This window comes from Phyllopteryx taeniolatus, chromosome 2, assembly GCF_024500385.1.
Source record: "Phyllopteryx taeniolatus isolate TA_2022b chromosome 2, UOR_Ptae_1.2, whole genome shotgun sequence".
In the NCBI taxonomy this organism is placed as follows: Eukaryota; Metazoa; Chordata; class Actinopteri; order Syngnathiformes; family Syngnathidae; genus Phyllopteryx; species Phyllopteryx taeniolatus.
In genome coordinates, this window is record NC_084503.1 from 40,476,143 (window position 1) to 40,495,390 (window position 19,248).

Sequence of the window (19,248 nt, forward strand, 5' to 3'; positions counted from 1 at the left end):
TGAAATCATTTAAAAATAGCATTTTAAGTTCACTTCAGTTATATTTGTCTATTTACATTTGTTTAGCCATCTTAAACATAAAAGTGGAGAAACTATGCTAAAATATAAGAATTTGAGAAAGGGGCCAGTACTTTTACATGGCACTGTAACCCAAGTGCACTAAAAATGCTGTTTTTAAATGGTGCCACCACCTCTGATTAACCCCAAATAAAGTTGAAATGTTATAGTAGGCTTTACGGCAGATGCTGTGGTCCTCCGGGAGCGGCCACATAATTTAAAACAGTTCCCAGGTATTTTACTAAAAGGTCTCTGATATCCCTCAATCAAAATACACAAACTCCATTTTATATTTATAAAGAATTACAACAGCAATTTTTATCTCACAAAGTGAAAGGTCTGCCAATCAACACCCGTCTCATTGGGTAGTGGAGGCCATTCTAGCGGCTTATGAGAGCCATGGGCTGCTGCCCTCTGATGGTTTGCAGTATCATTTCACTGGAGGAATCAGGTATGGTTGCCTCACAGGCCCTTTTTAAGTGGGTTTTACTGGGAGACATCTGCGTAGCTGTTAGGTGGTCCTCTCAAATGTTTGAGATTCTACTGTTTGGAAGGGACTTCCTTCATTTGCACATTCGGTCCTCAGTGTGGGACTGTGTTAACAGAGATGCATTTGTTGAGCATTCAGAGCATGGAATTCAGGTGTAGCGCATAATGTTTGTCCCATAGTGAGAGACAGAAGGTTGTTTAAAAAAAATAATAGTAATAATCCCAGTTCTCTGAAAATCAAGTGCAGTCTCACATCCTTTGCATGGTATGAGCACATGGAAGAAATTCCCCTTGGGAATGCTGTTGAGGTGCCACGCAGCTGCCTTTAAGCCTCTTTTATGTTGTGGGTCAAATTGATCCATTTTAAAGCTAAAACAATTGTTAAAAGTACCTTTTCAATACAAAACTTACTGTATGCTTAGCTAAGTGTTATCAAGGAATTTCAATGATTGGTTACGCCAGAGGTTGCTTCACTACCTAATTTTACAATTTGGTCCTGATGTCAGCCACCCTTAGATCAATATGATGCTCTACAATTGATAATTTAGAAAATAAATATGGGGTACGCACATACATTGCCCTATCAGTGTCCTCTTTTCTAATGTAATGTTTTGTGTCTGCAGCTTAGGTTAGAAGCTCTCCATCAAATTGTGGTGCTGATTGCTGGTATGGAGGAGAAGGGCTGTCTGCCAGGAAACACAGATCGCACTTGCAGTGCCTTCCAGTCCTCGTCCCTTCTCACCTCTGTCAGGTTGCAGTTCCTGGCTGGTTGTTTTGGGCTTGGGACTATTGGCAATGGAGGACTGAAGCGAGAGAGTGCGCAGCTGCATCATTATCAGGTATGAGACTTTGCAATCTAACTGTGATTGGAGAAAGGTGGTTTGGTTTTGGTGAGCTAGGTTATATAACATGAAAATGTACAATATTCAGCTGGATTTTGAATTGATAGCTGAAACCTTATTAAAACATTGCATTTTTTACAGGATGGTGTAAAAACGGCTAAAAGAAGCCTCCAGTTGGAAATCCAGGCAGCAGTTCATAAGATTTACCAGCAACTATCAGTAACACTGGAACGAGCGTTGCATGCAAACAAACACCACATAGGTAAGATCTAAAAAATGTTAATCAATGTATACTTACGTATGTGTGCTATCTATGCCTTTATTCAGTGGTCTTGGCTTAATCCAACCACCAGGCTGCGGACCCGTACTGGCCTGTGGGCCTTTTGGTACCGGGTTGCACAGAGACTGAGACAGTCTGAATCTGATAGTTTTGTTTTTAAAGTCAGGTACATCTACCTGTGCCTCTGTGCACGTCAACCTGCTCGTCTCCATCACGTGGTAAGAAATATAGGATAAAAAAAAAGTTAGCCCAAAAGCTCGCAAAAATGAATAAAAAACAAACATCTTTGGAGAGCTTCTTTGGAAAATAAAAAAGGCCAAATGATGACACAAAACAAGAGCCAACAACTTCCAAGAAAAAGAGAAACGATGCATTTAAGAGACAATATTATTGGAGAAAGAACTAATGCGTAATGCGTATATTGGAGAAACAACTACAGTACAGTAAGGCTTAACTTTGGCCCAGTTCCATGAGGTCATGAGCAACCACTGTGGTATGACTGGTACGAAACATGTTCAACTCAAGGGTGAGAGCCGCCTATCCCTTGGGTAATGGCTATCCTTGTACATGAGATAAGATGTCTAAGATGACATTTGTAAAGATATATAAACTCTGCTTTGAGTAAATTAATTGAGTCCCCACTCTCACAGCCACCGTATCATTATTTTCCACAACAGTATCAGCAGATGAACTTAAAATAAGGGTTTATCACTGCAAGAGGTTACCAGCAGGGCTGAATGATTATGGCCAAAATAATAATCCGGATTATTTTGTATCAATATTGTAGTCACGATTATTTCTTATGTTAGAGAAAACTCTTTATTATTCCTAATCTTTATTTTAACAAACTATATGTAACAGTTTTCAGCGCAAAATGAATCTTTTAATAAGATGATCGATGATGATAAATAAATGTACCCAAAAAATTATACTTTACCAATGGCTTTGAATTTGAACTGAATGGAACCAAATACAGTTAATGCATAAAACGCAATATCATTAGGCTGTAAGCACAAACTTTTCATTTGAAAATCCCAGTCAACATAAAGCAAAGCAAATTTATTTATATAGCGCATTTGATACGCAAGGTAACTGTGCTTTACATGATTAAAAACATTTAAAACCAAAGAAAAAAAATAGCTTATAAACATTTAAAACAAAGAGGAAAAAAAATAAAAGTACAATTAAAACAGCATACAGTGCAAGAAATATCATTTAGAAGTAGAAATGCTATGAAAAGCATGAGGAAAAAAGAAGTTTTTAACCTGGATTTAAAAACATTCACACTTCGGGTTGACGTCACTTCTGTTGGCAACGTATTCCATTTGTGTGCAGCATAATAGCTAAATGCTGCTTCACCATATTTGCTTTGGACTCTGTGCTCCACGATTTGACCTGAGTCTGTCAATCTCAGAGCCCTACTGGGTTTATATTTCATGAGCATTTCTTTCATGTATTCAGTACCTAAACCGTTTAGTGATTTATAAACCAGTAGCAGAACTTTAAAATCCTTTCTAAAGCTGACTGGAAGCCAGTGTAAAGACTTTAGAATTGGAGTAATATGCGCTGACCTCTTTGTTCTGGTCAGAACCCGAGCTGCAGCATTCTGAATGAGCTGCAGCTGTTTAATGCTCTTTTGTGGAGTCCAGTCAGAAGACCATTACAATAGTCAAGTCTACTGAGATAAAAGCATGGATGAGCTTCTCCTGGTTTGCTTGAGACATGCAAGCCTTCACTCTGGATATGTTCTTCAGATGGGAGAAGGCAGTTTTAGTAATTGATTTGATATGACTGGTCCGAATCTATCAGAACACCAAGGTTTCGGACTTGGTCTTTGGTTTTTAAAGAGAGTGACTCCAGGTATTTACTAACTCTTTTCTTTATTGACAAAAACAATTATCTCAGTTTTGTTGTGGTTTAATTGAAGAAAATTTTTGCTCATCCAGTTATCTGTTTTAGACAGTGACACAACACCTCAATTGAACTGTAGTCATCTGGATACACTGCAAGATATAACTGTGTGTCATCTGCATAGTAATGATAGTCAAAATTAAAGTTCTGAAGAATTTGACCCACGGGTAGCATATATAGGCTGAACCGGAGGGGTCCAAGAACTGACCCTTGAGGGACCCCATAGCTCATTGCCATTCGATGAGATAGGACCTGAACCATTTAAGGACTGTTCCATTTCGTCCTACCCACGTTTCCAACCTGTTGAGCAGTATATTATGATCTACCATATCAAAAGCCGCACTGAGGTCCAACAAGACTAGAATTGACACCTTTCCCGAGTCAGTATTCAACCTTATATCATTTAGCACTTTGATAAGAGCTGATTCTGTACTTTGATGAGTTTGAAAACCTGATTGAAATTAGTCAAAAAGTAAATTTCAAGAAATTGCTGAGTTGATTAAAAATAACTTTCTCAACAATCTTGGCTATGAAAGAGACTTGAGATGGGTCTATAGCTTGCTAACATGGAAGCGTCCAGCGCTCTATTTTTTTTTAGCAAAGGCTTAATGGCAGCTAGTTTAAGAGCTTTAGGAAACTCGCCTGACTGAAATGACCAATTGATTATTTGCTGCAAATCAGCTAGCACAGACTTCGCAATAGCTTTGAAAAAGTCAGATGTTATTGAGTCAAGACAGCTCGTTGATGGTTTCAGCTGCTGAACCGTTTTCTCTAGTCTTTTGGTCAACTATCAAATTCTGACATGGCAATAGTTTTTCCTGGGTGGCTTCAGATGTATTATCATTTTACTGATTTGTGCTGATATTTAACCTGAGGGATTGTATTTTTTCACTAAAATTGGCAAATTCATTGCATTTATCAGCTGTTAGGAATATAGTGAATTATGAAGGCTGGGATCGTCTCCGTTGTTCTGCTTGACCATTGGTCAGTCTTTCACGGTCACAAACTATAAAGAACTCGACAGTTGTAATTTCTCTCTCTATTTACTACCGACATTGTTTTTTTTTGTAATTGGGGTAAGGCTAGCCGAAAAGTTGAAGGCAAGGCAGCCGCTACAATGATTGTTACTAGTGTCTTTCTGTGACACGCCGCCTCTCCCCCAACATGCTGAGAGGGCCAACTTCAAAATAAAAGCTTCATATGTTGATACATTGGACATCAATGCCATTTTAGGCTTTTATTTTGAAGCTCGCCCCAAAGCGTGGTGGCACTTGGTTGCACCCTGGTGGCTGGCTGACTAGGTTGCAGGCACTGCTGCAAATGAAGCACTTCATACACAACAGTGCCTGCATTTTAAATCTAAAAAGCCAAAATCGTAATCACAATTAAAGTTTTATTAAACTCCCAGTAATTACAACAACTCTCTTCAGCGTAATGGTGAGTTGTATTTTTAATTCTGTTTTTATTTATGCTCATGCCGGTCTGTCAAAATATTGCTTTACTGGAAACATGTATGTGGTGGAAAAAAGTTTGGGGAACGCTATGAATTTACATGTACTGTTACATCTCAATAAATCAGAATAGTGTGAAAAGCTTAATTTAGTTAGTTCAATTTAAAAAGTGAAATAGAGATGTACTACACACACTCAGAGCGAAATTTCTTTTTTCATATACATGTATAGTTTTGAATGTTTATAGCTTACAGCAAAAGAAAACCCCAAATTCACCATGTCTAGAAAGTAGAATAATACATAACAAACAATCAAGAAACAATGAAAAAGATTTTAAATCTAGAAGTTATGCAGAAAGAAAAGTGTTTAATGAATCTATATAATGCCGGGCCAGTTCTAGGAATACGGTCCTCTCCAAAAGTATTGCAACGGCAAGGTCAATTCCTTTGTTTTTGTTGTACAGTACGTTTTTTTGTAAAGGTGCTTTTCGAAGAGAACAAAAGTACATATAGGCAAGGGCACATAACATGATCAATAAGTACACTCTACAAAGCAAATCTTTCTATAGTGACAATAAAAGGTGCATTCTATTATATCAAAACGATGTTAAGTCGGCAACATTCAAGCAGCAAACAGAGCTCTAACTTGACGATTGCCAAATGGCAGCATAGCATTCACTATGAACGTCACATTCGCAAATCACATGCAGTGGGTAAGGAAAGTATTCAGACCCCCTTACATTTTTCACTCTGTTATATTGTAGCCATTTGCTAAAATCATAGAATTTTTTTTTTCCTCATTAATATACACACAGCACCCCATATTGACAGAAAAAAACATAATTGTTGAAAATTTTGCAGATTTCTTAAAGAAAAACTGAAATATCACACAGCCATAAGTATTCAGACCCTTTGCTGTGACACTCGTATATTTAACTCAGGTGCTGTCCATTCCTTCTAATCATCCTTGAGCTGGTTCTACACCTTCATTGGAGTCCAGCTGTTTGATTATGCTGATTGTACTTGATTAGGAAAGCCACACACCTGTCTATATTAGACCTTACAGCTCACACTGCATGTCAGAGCAAATGAGAATCATGAGGTCAAAGGAACTGCCTGAAGAGCTCAGAGACAGAATTGTGGCAAGGCACATATCTGGCCAAGGTTACAAAAAGCATTCTGCCGCGCTTAAGTTTCCTAAGAGCACAGTGGCCTCCATAATTCTTAAATGGAAGACGTTTGGGACGACCAGAACCCTTCCTAGAGCTGGCCGTGCGGCCAAACTGAGTTATCTTGGGAGAAGAACCTTGGTGAGAGAGGTAAAGAAGAACCCGAAGATCACTATGGCTGAGCTCCAGAGATGCCGTCGGTAGATGGGAGAAAGCTCTAGAAAATCAACCATCACTGCAGCCCTCCACCAGTCGGGGTTTTATGATAGAGTGGCCCAACGGAAGCCTCTTCAGTGCAAGACACATGAAAGCCTGCATGAAGTTTGATAAAAACACCTGAAGAACTCCAAGGTGTTGAGAAATAAGATTCTCTGGTCTGATGAGACCATGGTAGAACTTGTTGGCCTTAATTCTAAGCGTTATGTGTGGAGAAAACCAGGCAATGCGCATTACCTGTCCAATACAGTCCCAACAGTGAAGCATGGTGCCAGCATCCTGCTGTGGGGGTGTTTTTCAGCTGCACGGACAGGATGACTGGTTGCAATCAAAGGAAAGATGAATGCGGCCAAGTACAGGGGATATCCTGGACAAAAACCTGGGCCAAAGGTTAACCTTCCAACAAGACAATGACCCTATGAACACAGGTAAAATAACAAAGGAGTGGCTTCAGAACAACTCCGTGACTGTTCTTGAATAGCCCTGACTTCTCTGGAGAGACCTGAAAATGGCTGTCCACCAACGTTCACCATCCAACCTAACAGAACTGCGGAAGGATCTGCAAGGAGGAATGTCTGAGGATCCCCAAATCCAGGTGTGAAAAACGTGTTTTCCCATTCCCAAAAAGACTCATAGCTGTATTAGCTCAAAAGGATGCTTCTACTAAAACTGAGCAAAGGGTCAGTACTATTCACTATAATACTTATAGTTGTGTGATATTTCAGTTTTTCTTTTTTAATAATTCTGCAAAAATGTCAACAATTCCGTTTTCAATATGGGGTGCTGTGTGTACATTAATGAGGAGAAAAATGATTTTAGCAAATGGCTGCAATAGAACAGTGAAAAATTCGAAAATTTGGTCTGAATGCTTTCCATACCCACTGTAAATTAGCCTCCTCAAACAATAACGTTATACAAATGTATACAATATTTGAGGCAGTTAAATTATAAAGATTAATATATTTCCTTAAACAATAAATTACTTTGTGGCCAAATCTACAGTCTTACTGCAGACAGTAGATCAGACAGCTGACACACAGCATGAAGCGGAGGAGACTTAAGGAAGCATGTGCGATTGTGTGGATTTGATTTGAGGAGGCACAGCGTATAGCCAGCCTCGATATAATGTATGAGTTCTGAAATAATTGGAGTTTTCTACCGTATTCTGATTTACTGAGGTACCTGTACATCAGGATCCTACTGAAATTAATAAAGTTTTTGCCAGCACCCAGCCTTAACGTGTTCCTCATTTGATTTTCTTCAACTCAGAAGCCCAGCAGCGTCTTCTGCTGGTCACTGTATTTGCACTGAGTGTGCGCTACCAGCCAGTAGATGTCTCTCTGGCTATTTCTAGCGGGCTGCTCAATGTGCTGTCCCAGCTATGTGGCACAGACACCATGCTGGGAAAGCCCCTCCAGCTGCTACACAAACCAGGAGTATCCCAGCTCAGCACTGCCCTCAAGGTGGCCTCTACACGGTTGCTGCAGATACTGGCCATCAGCACTGGGTATTTTTTGGTGAAAAGAAAGAACACTAAAGTTGGCATGAAAAAAAATAATTTTCAATAACAATGGCTTGCCATGATTTTACAGGACATATGCAGACAAATTGAGTCCAAAGGTTGTCCAGTCATTGTTGGACCTCCTCTGCAGCCAGTTGAAGAACCTTCTATCTCAGGCAGGAGTTAGTGTCCTGTCTTTTGGAAAAGACAATGAAGAAACCAAACAAGCTGACTCTCCTGACTCTGAGAAGAAAGACTTAAGAGGTGACTAAATATTTAGATCTCATTACCCTTTTCAGAAGAATTTGTTTCAAAATCCTACCATAATATTAGTTTGGAAGGTGTGTATGATTAAGAAATATTTTATTGATGGTAATCATATTGTTTTTCAGCGTTACTACACAAGCAACATATTGCTGAACTACACTTGGGAGACTTTCTAGTATTCCTAAGGAGAGTAGTGTCATCCAAAGCCATCCAGTCCAAGATGGCCTCCCCAAAATGGACTGAAGTGCTTCTTAATATTGCTGCACAGAAATGCTGCTCTGGTAAGACCATCCTTTTTATATTCAATTGGTTTGGGATGGCCTATGACACTAAAAAACATAATGGACTATCAAATCTAGGGGTCCCTCTAGTGGGGAACCTAAGAACCCGGCTTCTTGCACTTCATGTCTTGGAGGCTGTCCTACCTGCATGTGAGGCCTCTATGGAGGATGACCAAATGACCCAGGTATGCCTTTTAGTTAACTCTATACAAGCCAATGGGTATTTTGAAATTATAGTAGGATACAAACAATTATTTAACCTCCAAACAAGTATTGTTAGTGTATACAAAGCTAGTAGGGGTGGAACAGTTCACAAAATCCACAGTTTGGTTCTTATCTTTGTTTTGTGGTAAAGGTTTACAGTTTGGTACAGTATACAGTGGTTTGAAAAAGTGTTTGCCCCTTTCCTGATTTATTTTTTGCATGTTTGCCTTTATCAAACTAATTTAAATATTAGTCAAAAACAACACTTATAAACACAAAATGCAGTTTTTAAATAAAGTTTTTGTTTGTTTTTTTGTTTTTTACTAAGGGAGAAACAACGTCCAAATCTACATGGCCCTATGTGGAAAAAGTGATTATCCCTTAAACCTAATAACTAGTTGGGCCACCCTTAGCAGCAACAACTGCAATCAAGCGGTGCGATAACTTGCAATTAGTCTCTTAGAGCGCTGTTGAGGAATTTTGACCCACTCATCAAAAACTGCATTTTATGTTTACTTGTGTTGTCTTTAATATTTAAATTTGTTTGTTGATGGGAAACATTTAATTGTGACAAACATGCAAAAAGATAAGAAATCAGGAAGGGGGCAAACACTTTTCCACACCACTGTGTATATTTTGTATTATTATTTTTATAAATAAGAAATATATCTTTGTTCGTCTATCAATGCCAACGGCATTTAGTGACAGGCAGAACAATTAAATGCTCTTCCATTGGTTGGCAAAAAATATAATAAAGCTGTCTGTCCACCTGTTGCTATTTATACAATAGAATAAGTTGGCTCCCTGCAAATACGTCAGCTTTCTGTTCAACTAAACAAGCCCAGATCTCAGACCGAGTAAAATACATTTGTAAATAAATTAAACAAGATTTCAGTAAGTATGCATTTGGATATTTGTTTGGTGGTTAACCGTGAGATTTTTCAAATGTAACATACTGTAGGTGCCTTGGTTCAACGAAGGTTCACTGTTGACAATTATACGTGAATGAGCTCGGCTTATGCTTAAAATTCCCTCTATAAACTTCATCTTTGTTACTAGCAGCACTGATATATGCTTCCACTCAGGCCCATAAATATTAGGACATGAACACAATTGTCATCTTTTTGGCCCCAACACCACCACAGTGGATTTGAAATGAAATGAACAAGATGTGCTTGCTGCAGACTTTCTGCTTTAATTTGAGGGTATTTACATCCAAATCAGGTAAATGGTGTAGGATTACAGCAGTTCGTGTTTCTGTGTCCCACTTTTTAGACTAGCTCGCTACACCATCTTAGCATTGTGTATGCTCGGGTGAAGCAAAGTTTCAAGCAAAGTTGTTAATCAAAACGCCTCTGTCAGTCACAAACATTATACCCATATCACTTCCGTGGTACTTCTTGGAGAAACTCGTTCCTTGACGAACGTCCCGCCACAGGGTCTCACGTAGCATCCGACTCAGAGCCACCTCCGTCGGCGGGGGAAGGAGGGTGGTCGGTGCAGGCAGCAGGCTTCCTGGGAGGACGGGACGTCTTGCGACCAAGCTGAGGAACAAGAGAATAAAATTCAATCCTATCTTGTGTTGGAGAGAAAGACACGGAAGTACTATAGTAATCTTACTGCTTCTTCACATAGATATCATATATACCTCCATGTTTCTCCCGGTATCTGTTCTCTTCAACGTAAGATCTCTGGTGATGCACCCCGACACAGATGACGTGTCAGCGCTGCCATCTTGGCTAACTTGCTACTGTGCTCTTGAGTGTACACACTCGACTCCTTGGTAAATGAGGGGTGGGAAAAAAAAAGTTGTGCATGTTATCGGAACAGTCGAACTGAACCCTTTTGACAGTTTTCAAAAACCGTTCTATCCCTAAAAGCTAGATACACCAATCTTGTCAACCATTCTTAATAACCACGTCATCAGCCAGCCAGACACTATTTCATGGCATTATTATCTCTGGCTTGAACACTGACTTTATTTGTCTCGTTCCCACAAACACCACCCTCTTTTATTCCCACAAAATCCACCCTCATAAATTTATACTTCTATTTAATTCTTTACACTGTTAATTATTGAATCTGAATGTTGCTCTCAGTGTTAATTTTAGAGCCTCCCTCTTGATTGACTGGAAAATGCTGTATATTGTGTGCTGCAATTTTTAAAACACAAACTTTTTTTTTAGTTTTTTAAAATTGATTTAAAAGGGACAGTGTACATTAATCATTTGCATGTAAATATGAAAGATTATAGCCCTCGGCTAATTTCCATCTGTGGTCCCTGACATGTCAATGTAACATCCATCCATCCATTTTCTGAGCCGCTTCTCCTCACTAGGGTCGCGGGCGTGCTGGAGCCTATGTTAATGTAACATTTTCAGTATAAATACTGCAATACAATCAAAATAAATTGACTTTTTGTTTTTCTCTTCCAGGTCGTTGAGCGGCTATTCTCTCTGTTGTCTGACTGTATGTGGGAAGCTCCCATTGCTCAAGCCAGGCACTCCTTTGAGATTAAGGAAAAATTACATGAACTGAAATTGCAGGTTCGAAACAAAGTACGGTTAGCTCCATAAAGTGGTTTAGTATATAGTTCTTTGTGGCACTGACATACCTTTAATTAATAGGGAGAGGCTGAAGAAGAGGAGGAGAACCTTCCCATCCAAGAAGTGTCCTTTGACCCAGAAAAGGCCCAGTGTTGTGTGGTGGAAAATGGACAAGGGCTGACACATGGTAGTGGGGGTAAAGGCTATGGCCTGGCCTCCACTGGAATCTCTTCTGGGTGCTACCAGTGGAAGGTGCATTGCTATTATTTTCCCTTGTGCCTATTAATATACAGTGCTTAGTACATTTATTACACCTCCTATTATAAAATGTATACCACACCTGCAATCTGTTTCTATAATTGTTACTTCACCGGTCTGTTTAACTGAAATGGTAGGTTTGATGCTAAAATATAATTATTATAGTTATCCATGAATTTTTAAATGAACTGTTTTACAAAAATGGCGGGAAACAGTTAAGATTTCAAACTATACTTATTATTTGCATTCCTGAATGGAAGAAAAAAAAAACCATGTTGGAGTGGTTAAACTTTGCAGAGGAGTTGTGAGTCGGCTAAAATCTGGGTATATAAATTAGAGTGGTGTGAGAAATTGTTTGCCCCCTTTCTGATTTCTTAAGTTTTTTTGCATGTTTGTCACACTTAAATGTTTCCCATCATCAAACAAATTTAAATATTAGTCAAAGACAACACAAGTAAACATAAAATGCAGTTTCTTCTTACTAAGGGAGAAACAAAATCCAAATTTACATGGCCCTGTGTGGAAAAAGTGATTGCTCAACCTGTTAAAACGTAATTGTGGTTTATCATACCCGAGTTTAATTTCTCCAGCCACACCCAGGTCTGATACTGCCACACTTATCAATCTGGCAAAGTCAAGTAGACCAAAAGATCCTAAAAAGCTCGACATCATGCCGAGATCTAAAGAAATTTGAGCTCTATCAGTGTGGAAAAGGTTATAAAGCCATTTCTAAAGCTTTGTGACTCCAGTAAACCACAGTGAGAGCCATTATCCACAAATGACGAAACCATATAACTGTGGTGAACCTTCCCAGGAGTGGGCGCCCGACCAAAATTACCCCAAGAGCGCAGCAACGACTCACCCAAGAGGTCACAAAAGACCCCACATCATCATCCAAAGAACTGCAGGCCTTTACTTGCCTCGGTTAAGTTCAGTGTTCATGACTCCACCATAAGAAAGAGACTGGGCCTGCATGGCAGCATTCCAAGAAGAAAACCATTGCTGAGCAAAAAGAACATTAAGGCTTGTCTCATTGCTGCCAGAAGACATTGATGATCCCAAAGACTTTGGGGAAAATACTCTGTGGTCTCGCGAGACAAAAGTTGAACTTTTTGGAAGGTGTGTCCAAATGAGAAAACACAGTTGTGCTCATGTTTGATTACCCAGGCAGAATTTGCAAGATGTGTACAGTTTTTTAAAGAAAACATGAAGGGCCTGGCGAAACACTTAATTTTTTTTTAATGGAATTCAAATTAAACTGTCAAGCAGTTCAGAAAAGCATTATCATTAAACAAAACATAACAAAGACATTAGTGATGGTTGTTGTTCATCATTCATATTTATAAAAATTTGTTTTTTAAATAAATAAACAATTCTGCCAGGGTATACAGTAAACCTATGAGCACAAGTGTACAAATATGCAGTCATATGTACCCCTGTCATATTGGAATGTAAGTGTAGGCTACACCTTTTTCATAACCTCTAGGTGGCGGTGGCATATTGGAATGAAAGTGTACACCTTTTTCTTAACCTCTAGATGGCGGTATACATTTATAAAAGGTGAAATATTTTTTTCATTTTCCCCGATACCTGTGTATAATGTGCACAATTGACTTTTGACAATTTTTGGTGGAAAGAAATGAGCATTATACATGAGAAATTACGGTACAACAATTCTGCAAAGATGAATGGGCCAAAATTCCTCCACAGTCCTGTAAGAGACTCTTCGCAAGTTATAGCAATCGCTTGATTGCCGTTGTTGCTGTAAAGGGTGGTCCAACGAGTTACTAGTTTTAGGTTACAATCACTTTTTCACACAGGGCCATGTAGGTTTGGATTTATTTCTCCCTTAATAATAAAAATCTTCATTTAAAATCTTCATTTAAAACCTGCATTTTGTTGTCTTTAATATTTAAATTATTTTGATGATGGAAACATTTAAGTGTGATAAATATGCAAAAAATAAGAAATCAGAAACACTTTTTCACACCACTGTATGTGCACCAGACCCAGTGATTTGCAAATTAGTTTCCGGCTAGCCTCCTCCTGCTCTATTCAAAATGAATGGACAGAAAAACTTGAGTCCTTTAACTGCCAGAAAAAGGATTGAACATAGTTTGAGGGATACTTTTACATTCCATGAAATGGTGGGTGGCTTAAATGAGCATTGCTGTGTCACACTTTGCACTGGATCGAATCATCTATCCATCCATCCATTTTCCATACCGCTTATCCTCACTCGGGTTGCGGGCGTGCTGGCGCCAATCTCAGCTATCTCTGTGGGAGAAGCAGGTTACACCCTGTACTGGTCGCCTGCCAAGTGCAGGGCACAGTTAAGACATTCACAAGACAAGTCATTCACACTCACATTCACACCTATGGGTAATTTAGATTCTTCAATTAACCTACTAAGCATGTTTTTTGAATGTGGGAGGAAACCGGAATATCCAGAGAAAACCCATGCAGGCAGGGAGAGCATTCATACTGCACACAGGCGAGGTCAGATTTGAACCCGGGTCCTCAGAACTATAAGGCAGCTGTGCTTACCAGTCGCCCACTTTGTCACCTGGATCGAATCACGAGTAGCTAAATTAGAATCCATCGTTTTCCTGAAAACTGTCGAGCTCAGTAGATACACAGAATACAAAGGAGGGGTTTTTGTTCTTACTCGGCACAAGAAGGTATGTATCAGACATTTAGTTAATAAAGTGATTCGGTGATTCAGCAATGCTCCTTTGAGACACCCATATCACTGTCGAGATCGGAAGTGTTTTCGGGTGCTGGTGCACACAGGTGAATTCAGTTTTAAATTCCTTTGAAGAAAGTCACAGTAATATACAGTCCCCTCCAAAAGTATTGGAACGGCAAGGTCAATTCCTTTAGTTTTTGTTATACAGTGGGTACGGAAAGTATTCAGACCCCCTTAAATTTTTCACTCTTTGTTATATTGTATTATATTATATATTATATTTAAGGTTTTTTTTCCTCATTAATGTACACACAGCACCCCATATTAACAGAAAAAACCGGAATTGAAACTTTTGCAGATTTATTAAAAAAGAAAAACTGAAATATCACACAGCCATAAGTATTCAGACCCTTTGCTCATTATTTAGTAGGAGCACCCTTTTGCGCTAATACAGCCATGAGTATTAGCGTATTTTGGGAATGATGCAACAAGTTTTTCACACCTGGATTTGGGGATCCTCTGCCATTCCTCCTTGCAGATCCTCTCCAGTTCTGTCAGGTTGGATGGGGAAGGTTGGTGGACAGCCATTTTCAGGTCTCTCCAGAGATGCTCAATTGGGTTTAAGTCAGGGCTCTGGCTGGGCCATTCAAGAACAGTCACAGAGTTGTTCTGAAGCCACTCCTTCGTTATTTTAGCTGGGTGTTTATGGTCATTGTCTTGTTGGAAGGTGAACCTTTGGCCCAATCTGAGGTCCTGAGCACTCTGGAGAAGGCTTTTGTCCAGGATATCCCTGTACTTGGCCGCATTCATCTTTCCTTTGATTGCAACCAGTCATCCTGTCCGTGTAGCTGAAAAACACCCCCACAGCATGATGCTGCCACCACCATGCTTCACTGTTGGGACTGTATTGGACAGGTGATGAGCAGTGTCTGGTTTTCTCCACACATGCCACTTAGAATTAAGCCAAACAATTTATATCTTGCTCTCATCAGACCAGAGAATCTTATTTTTCACCATCTCGGAGTCCTTCAGGTGTTTTTTTAGCAAGCTCCATACGGGCTTTCATGTCTTTTGCACTGAGGCTTCCGTTGGGCCACTCTGCCATAAAGCCCCGACTGGTGGAGGGCTGCAGTGATGGTTGACTTTCTAGGACTTTCTCCCATCTCCCGACTGCCATCTCTGGAGCTCAGCCACAGTGATCTTTGGGTTCTTCTTTACCTCTCTCACCAAGGCTCTTCTCACCCGATTGCTCGGTTTGGCCGGACGGCCACCTCTAGGAAGGGTTCTGGTCGACCCAAACGTCTTCCATTTAAGGATTATGGAGGCCACTGTGCTTGTAGGCACCTAAAGTGCAGCAGAATGTTTTTTGTAATGTTGGCCAGATCTGTGCCTTGCCACAATTCTGTCTCTGAGCTCTTCAAGCAGTTTCTTTGACCTCATGATTCTCATTTGCTCTGACATGCACTGTGAGCTGTAAGGTATTATATAGACCGGTGTCTGGCTTTCCTAATCAAGTTCAATCAGTGTAATCAAACACAGCTGGACTCCAATGAATGTGTAGAACCATCTCAAGGATGATCAGAAGAAATGGACAGCACCAGAGTTAAATTTATGTCACAGCAAAGGGTGTGAATACTTATGGCTGCAAAGTTTCAACAATTCATTTTTTTCTATATATTTTTCAATATGGGGTGCCATGTGTACATTAATGAAGAAAAAATGAACGTAAATGATTTAAGCAAATGCAATACAACAAAGAGTGAAAAATTTAAGGGGGTCTGAATACTTTCCGGACCCACTGTATACTGAAAACATTTGGGTTTCATATCAAAAGAAGAACATGAAACAAAAGTTCAGAATTCCAGTTTTTATTTCATGGTATTTACATCTAGATGTGTTAAACAACATCAGGACAGAGCACCTTTTTGTTTGAAGCCACCCACTTTTCAACTGAGCAAAAGTATTGAAGCATATGACTGATGGGTGTTTCTAGTTGCTCAGGTGTTGCCTTTTAGATTGATTGCTTAAACATGAGATAGTGCTTGTTTTTGGCTTTGGGTTTAACTTGTGAAAACTGCATTTGCCATTCATCAAACATGAGGACCAGAGAGCTGGTCAAACCATTTTGAAGCTGAGAGAATAGGGAAAATCGATCAGAGCTATTGCGCAAACAGTATGCATAGCCAATACAACAATTTGGAATGTCCTGAAAAAGAGAAACTACCGGTTTACTGAGCAACAGACATCAAACAGGTCGGCCAAGGGAATCAACTGCAATTGATGACAGAAACATTGAGAGCGCTGTGAAGAAACGCCCAAAGACAACAGTCAGTGACATCACTGCCAACCTCCACAGAGCAGAGGTGAAGGTATCACAATCCACTGTTCGAAGAAGACTTTTAGAGAAGAAATATACAAGCCATACCACAAGATGCAAACCACTCATCAGAAAAAAGAATCCAAAGGCCAGATTGAATTTTGCGAAGAAATACAGAGATGAGCCACAAATGCTTTGGAACAAAGTTTTATGGACTGGTGAGACCAAGATTAACCTCTACCAAAGTGATGGAAAGGCCAAAGTATGGACAATGAAAGGATCTGGTCAAGATCCAAATAACACAAGCTCATCAGTGAAGCATGGTGGAGGTCATGTCATGGCTTGGGCTTGCATGGCTGCGTCTGGAACTGGCTCACTAGTCTTTATTGGTGTAACCCATGATGGTTGCAGCAGAATGTATTCTGAAGTCTACAAAACCGTTTTGTCTGGCAATTTACAGAAAAATGCATCCAAACTAATCGGGAGAAGCTTCATCATACAACAAGACAATGACACAAAACATACTCCCAACACAACAATGGACTTCATCAGGGGGGAAAAGTGAAAGGTCTTAAACTGGACAAGTCAATCACCGGACCTTAACCCAATAGAGCATGCATTTTTACCTCCTGAAGAGGAGACTAAACAGAGAAACCCCCAGAAACAAACAAGAACTGAAAGAAGCTGCAGTAAAGGCCTGGAAAAGCATTTCAAATGAATAATATAACAGTCTGGTGAAGTCAGTGGGTCGCAGGCTTGATGCAGTTATTGCAAGTAAGGGTTATGCCACCAGATATTAAATGTCATTCACTTTCAGTTAATTTAACAATGTCTGTTCCACTACTTTTGCTCACTTGAAAAGTGGGTGCCTTCAAACAAAAGGTGCTCTGTCCTGAGTTGTTTAACACATCTAGATGTAAACACCATGAAATAAAAGCTGAAATTTTGAACTTCTGTCTCATATTCGTCTTTTGATCTGAAACCCAAATGTCTTCCGTATACAACAAAAACAAAGAAATTGATCTTGCCGTTCCAATACTTTTGGAGGAGACTCTCCATTGAAGGTGGATTAAAGGATAGTCAACGCAAAACATGTAGCATACAGTTATTTTATTCATGTTTTTTGTCACCTTGTCTGTTGTTTCCTAATCATTTGAGTCTGAATGCTGTATAAACCGCAACCAAATATTGGTATGGTTTTTGATTTTGCAAGTGAATGTTTTACAATAATCAAGGCAGCATTCATTTTATTATTAAGTGCCTCTTTGGATTGATTGTTGATCATATTTTTCCATAGTTCTACATTGTGAAGGAGAACCGAGGCAATGAGGGCACATGCGTAGGTGCGTCACGATGGCCCGTGCATGACTTCAACCACCGCACCACATCAGATATGTGGTTATATCGAGCATACAGTGGAAACCTCTATCACAATGGGGAACAAACCCTGACACTTAGCAGCTTTACCCAGGGAGACTTCATCACTTGTGTTCTCGACATGGAGGCCAGAACCATTTCGTTTGGAAAGAATGGAGAGGTGAGGGGAGGTGGTAGGTTGCATTGGCTTTAAACACAAATGTTTACAAATGTCATTTAGTTTTGAAGTAATTTCATGCAACATTTCTGCATTAAAATGTTGGCTAGACACGGTTAACATTTGCTCAACATCTCATTATGGCGTGACCAATTCAGAAGCTCCAATGACACCACATCTGTCATGTGTAGAACCAGTCATCTGTAATGTAAGGGGTGGCCCACACCCCGTCTGGGTCTGCTGCTCTGTGTGAAACGCAGGAACGGAGCGGGTGACTGACATAATAATCGTGCGATGCAACAAATGGTGAATGAAATGAAATTCATTGCCAACACTTTTAATTATTGATTTTTATTGGTTTGTTTTTGCAGCCCTAGTGCATTTATATTGATTTTGCAATTTGAATAGCTTTGATAATTAATCAGTAATAAAATATTGCAGAACCTGTGAAAACTATCAATTTGCTCTTGTAGAAAAGTTTTTTTTTGATGCTATTAGGTGTCTGGCTGTTTAATCTCCTTCCTGACCATTACATTTGCCATAAATATGTTCGTTAAATGGCGGACGAGTGGCTAGCACATCTGCCTCACAGATCTGAGGACCCGGGTCCAAATCCGGCCTTGCCTGTGTGGAGTTTGCATGTTCTCCCTGCCTGCGTGGGTTTTCTCCAGGTGTTCCGGTTTCCTCCCACATCCCAAAAACATGCATGTTAGGTTAATTGAAGACTCTAAATTGGCCGTAGGTGTGAATATGAGTGTGAATGGTTGTTTGTTTATATGTGCCCTGTGATTGGCTGGCGACCAGCGCAGAGCGTACCCCGCCCCTCGCCTAGAATCAGCTGGGATGGGCTCCAGCACCCCCGCAACCCCAGTGAGGATAAGCGGTACGTAAAATGAATGAATGAATGTTTGTTAAACTGCAATGTAAACAATGATTATTTATATTTCCTTTCGCAGTTCATGTTAATGAAATTTAAAGGGAGCTTTATTATTCTTACAACTAAATGGTCATGCATATAAATAAGGAATGCATAAAATCTTTTTTTTTTTTTTTTTCCCCCCCTCCCTAACTGCTATGTTGATTCCACAGGAACCCAAGTTAGCCTTTGAGGATGTGGATGCCACAGAACTTTACCCCTGTGTGATGTTTTATAGCAGTAACCCAGGGGAAAAGGTAAGAGAAAAGTGCACATTAGATAGCATTCTACATAAGAGAAAGATAAGGGACTTCCCGTCTT

The 19,248-nt window shown here is 39.7% G+C and overlaps 1 protein-coding gene across 15 annotated transcripts in view; it reads left to right on the forward strand.

The window, feature by feature from the left end:
* The window catches only part of herc1 (HECT and RLD domain containing E3 ubiquitin protein ligase family member 1), a 198,312-nt gene that overhangs the window by 99,327 nt on the left and 79,737 nt on the right, over window positions 1-19,248 (forward strand). For 11 of the 15 annotated variants that reach the window (XM_061766250.1, XM_061766248.1, XM_061766249.1 and 8 more), the window contains exons 27-36: window positions 1,170-1,385; window positions 1,530-1,650; window positions 7,684-7,921; window positions 8,007-8,179; window positions 8,308-8,463; window positions 8,542-8,648; window positions 11,103-11,225; window positions 11,295-11,465; window positions 17,775-18,014; window positions 19,101-19,184. In XM_061766250.1, coding sequence (XP_061622234.1) covers window positions 1,170-1,385; window positions 1,530-1,650; window positions 7,684-7,921; window positions 8,007-8,179; window positions 8,308-8,463; window positions 8,542-8,648; window positions 11,103-11,225; window positions 11,295-11,465; window positions 17,775-18,014; window positions 19,101-19,184 — 1,629 coding nt within the window. The remainder of the gene's footprint in view (window positions 1-1,169; window positions 1,386-1,529; window positions 1,651-7,683; window positions 7,922-8,006; window positions 8,180-8,307; window positions 8,464-8,541; window positions 8,649-11,102; window positions 11,226-11,294; window positions 11,466-17,774; window positions 18,015-19,100; window positions 19,185-19,248) is intronic. The other 4 variants (XM_061766251.1, XM_061766263.1, XM_061766256.1 and 1 more) reach the window with 1 other exon arrangement.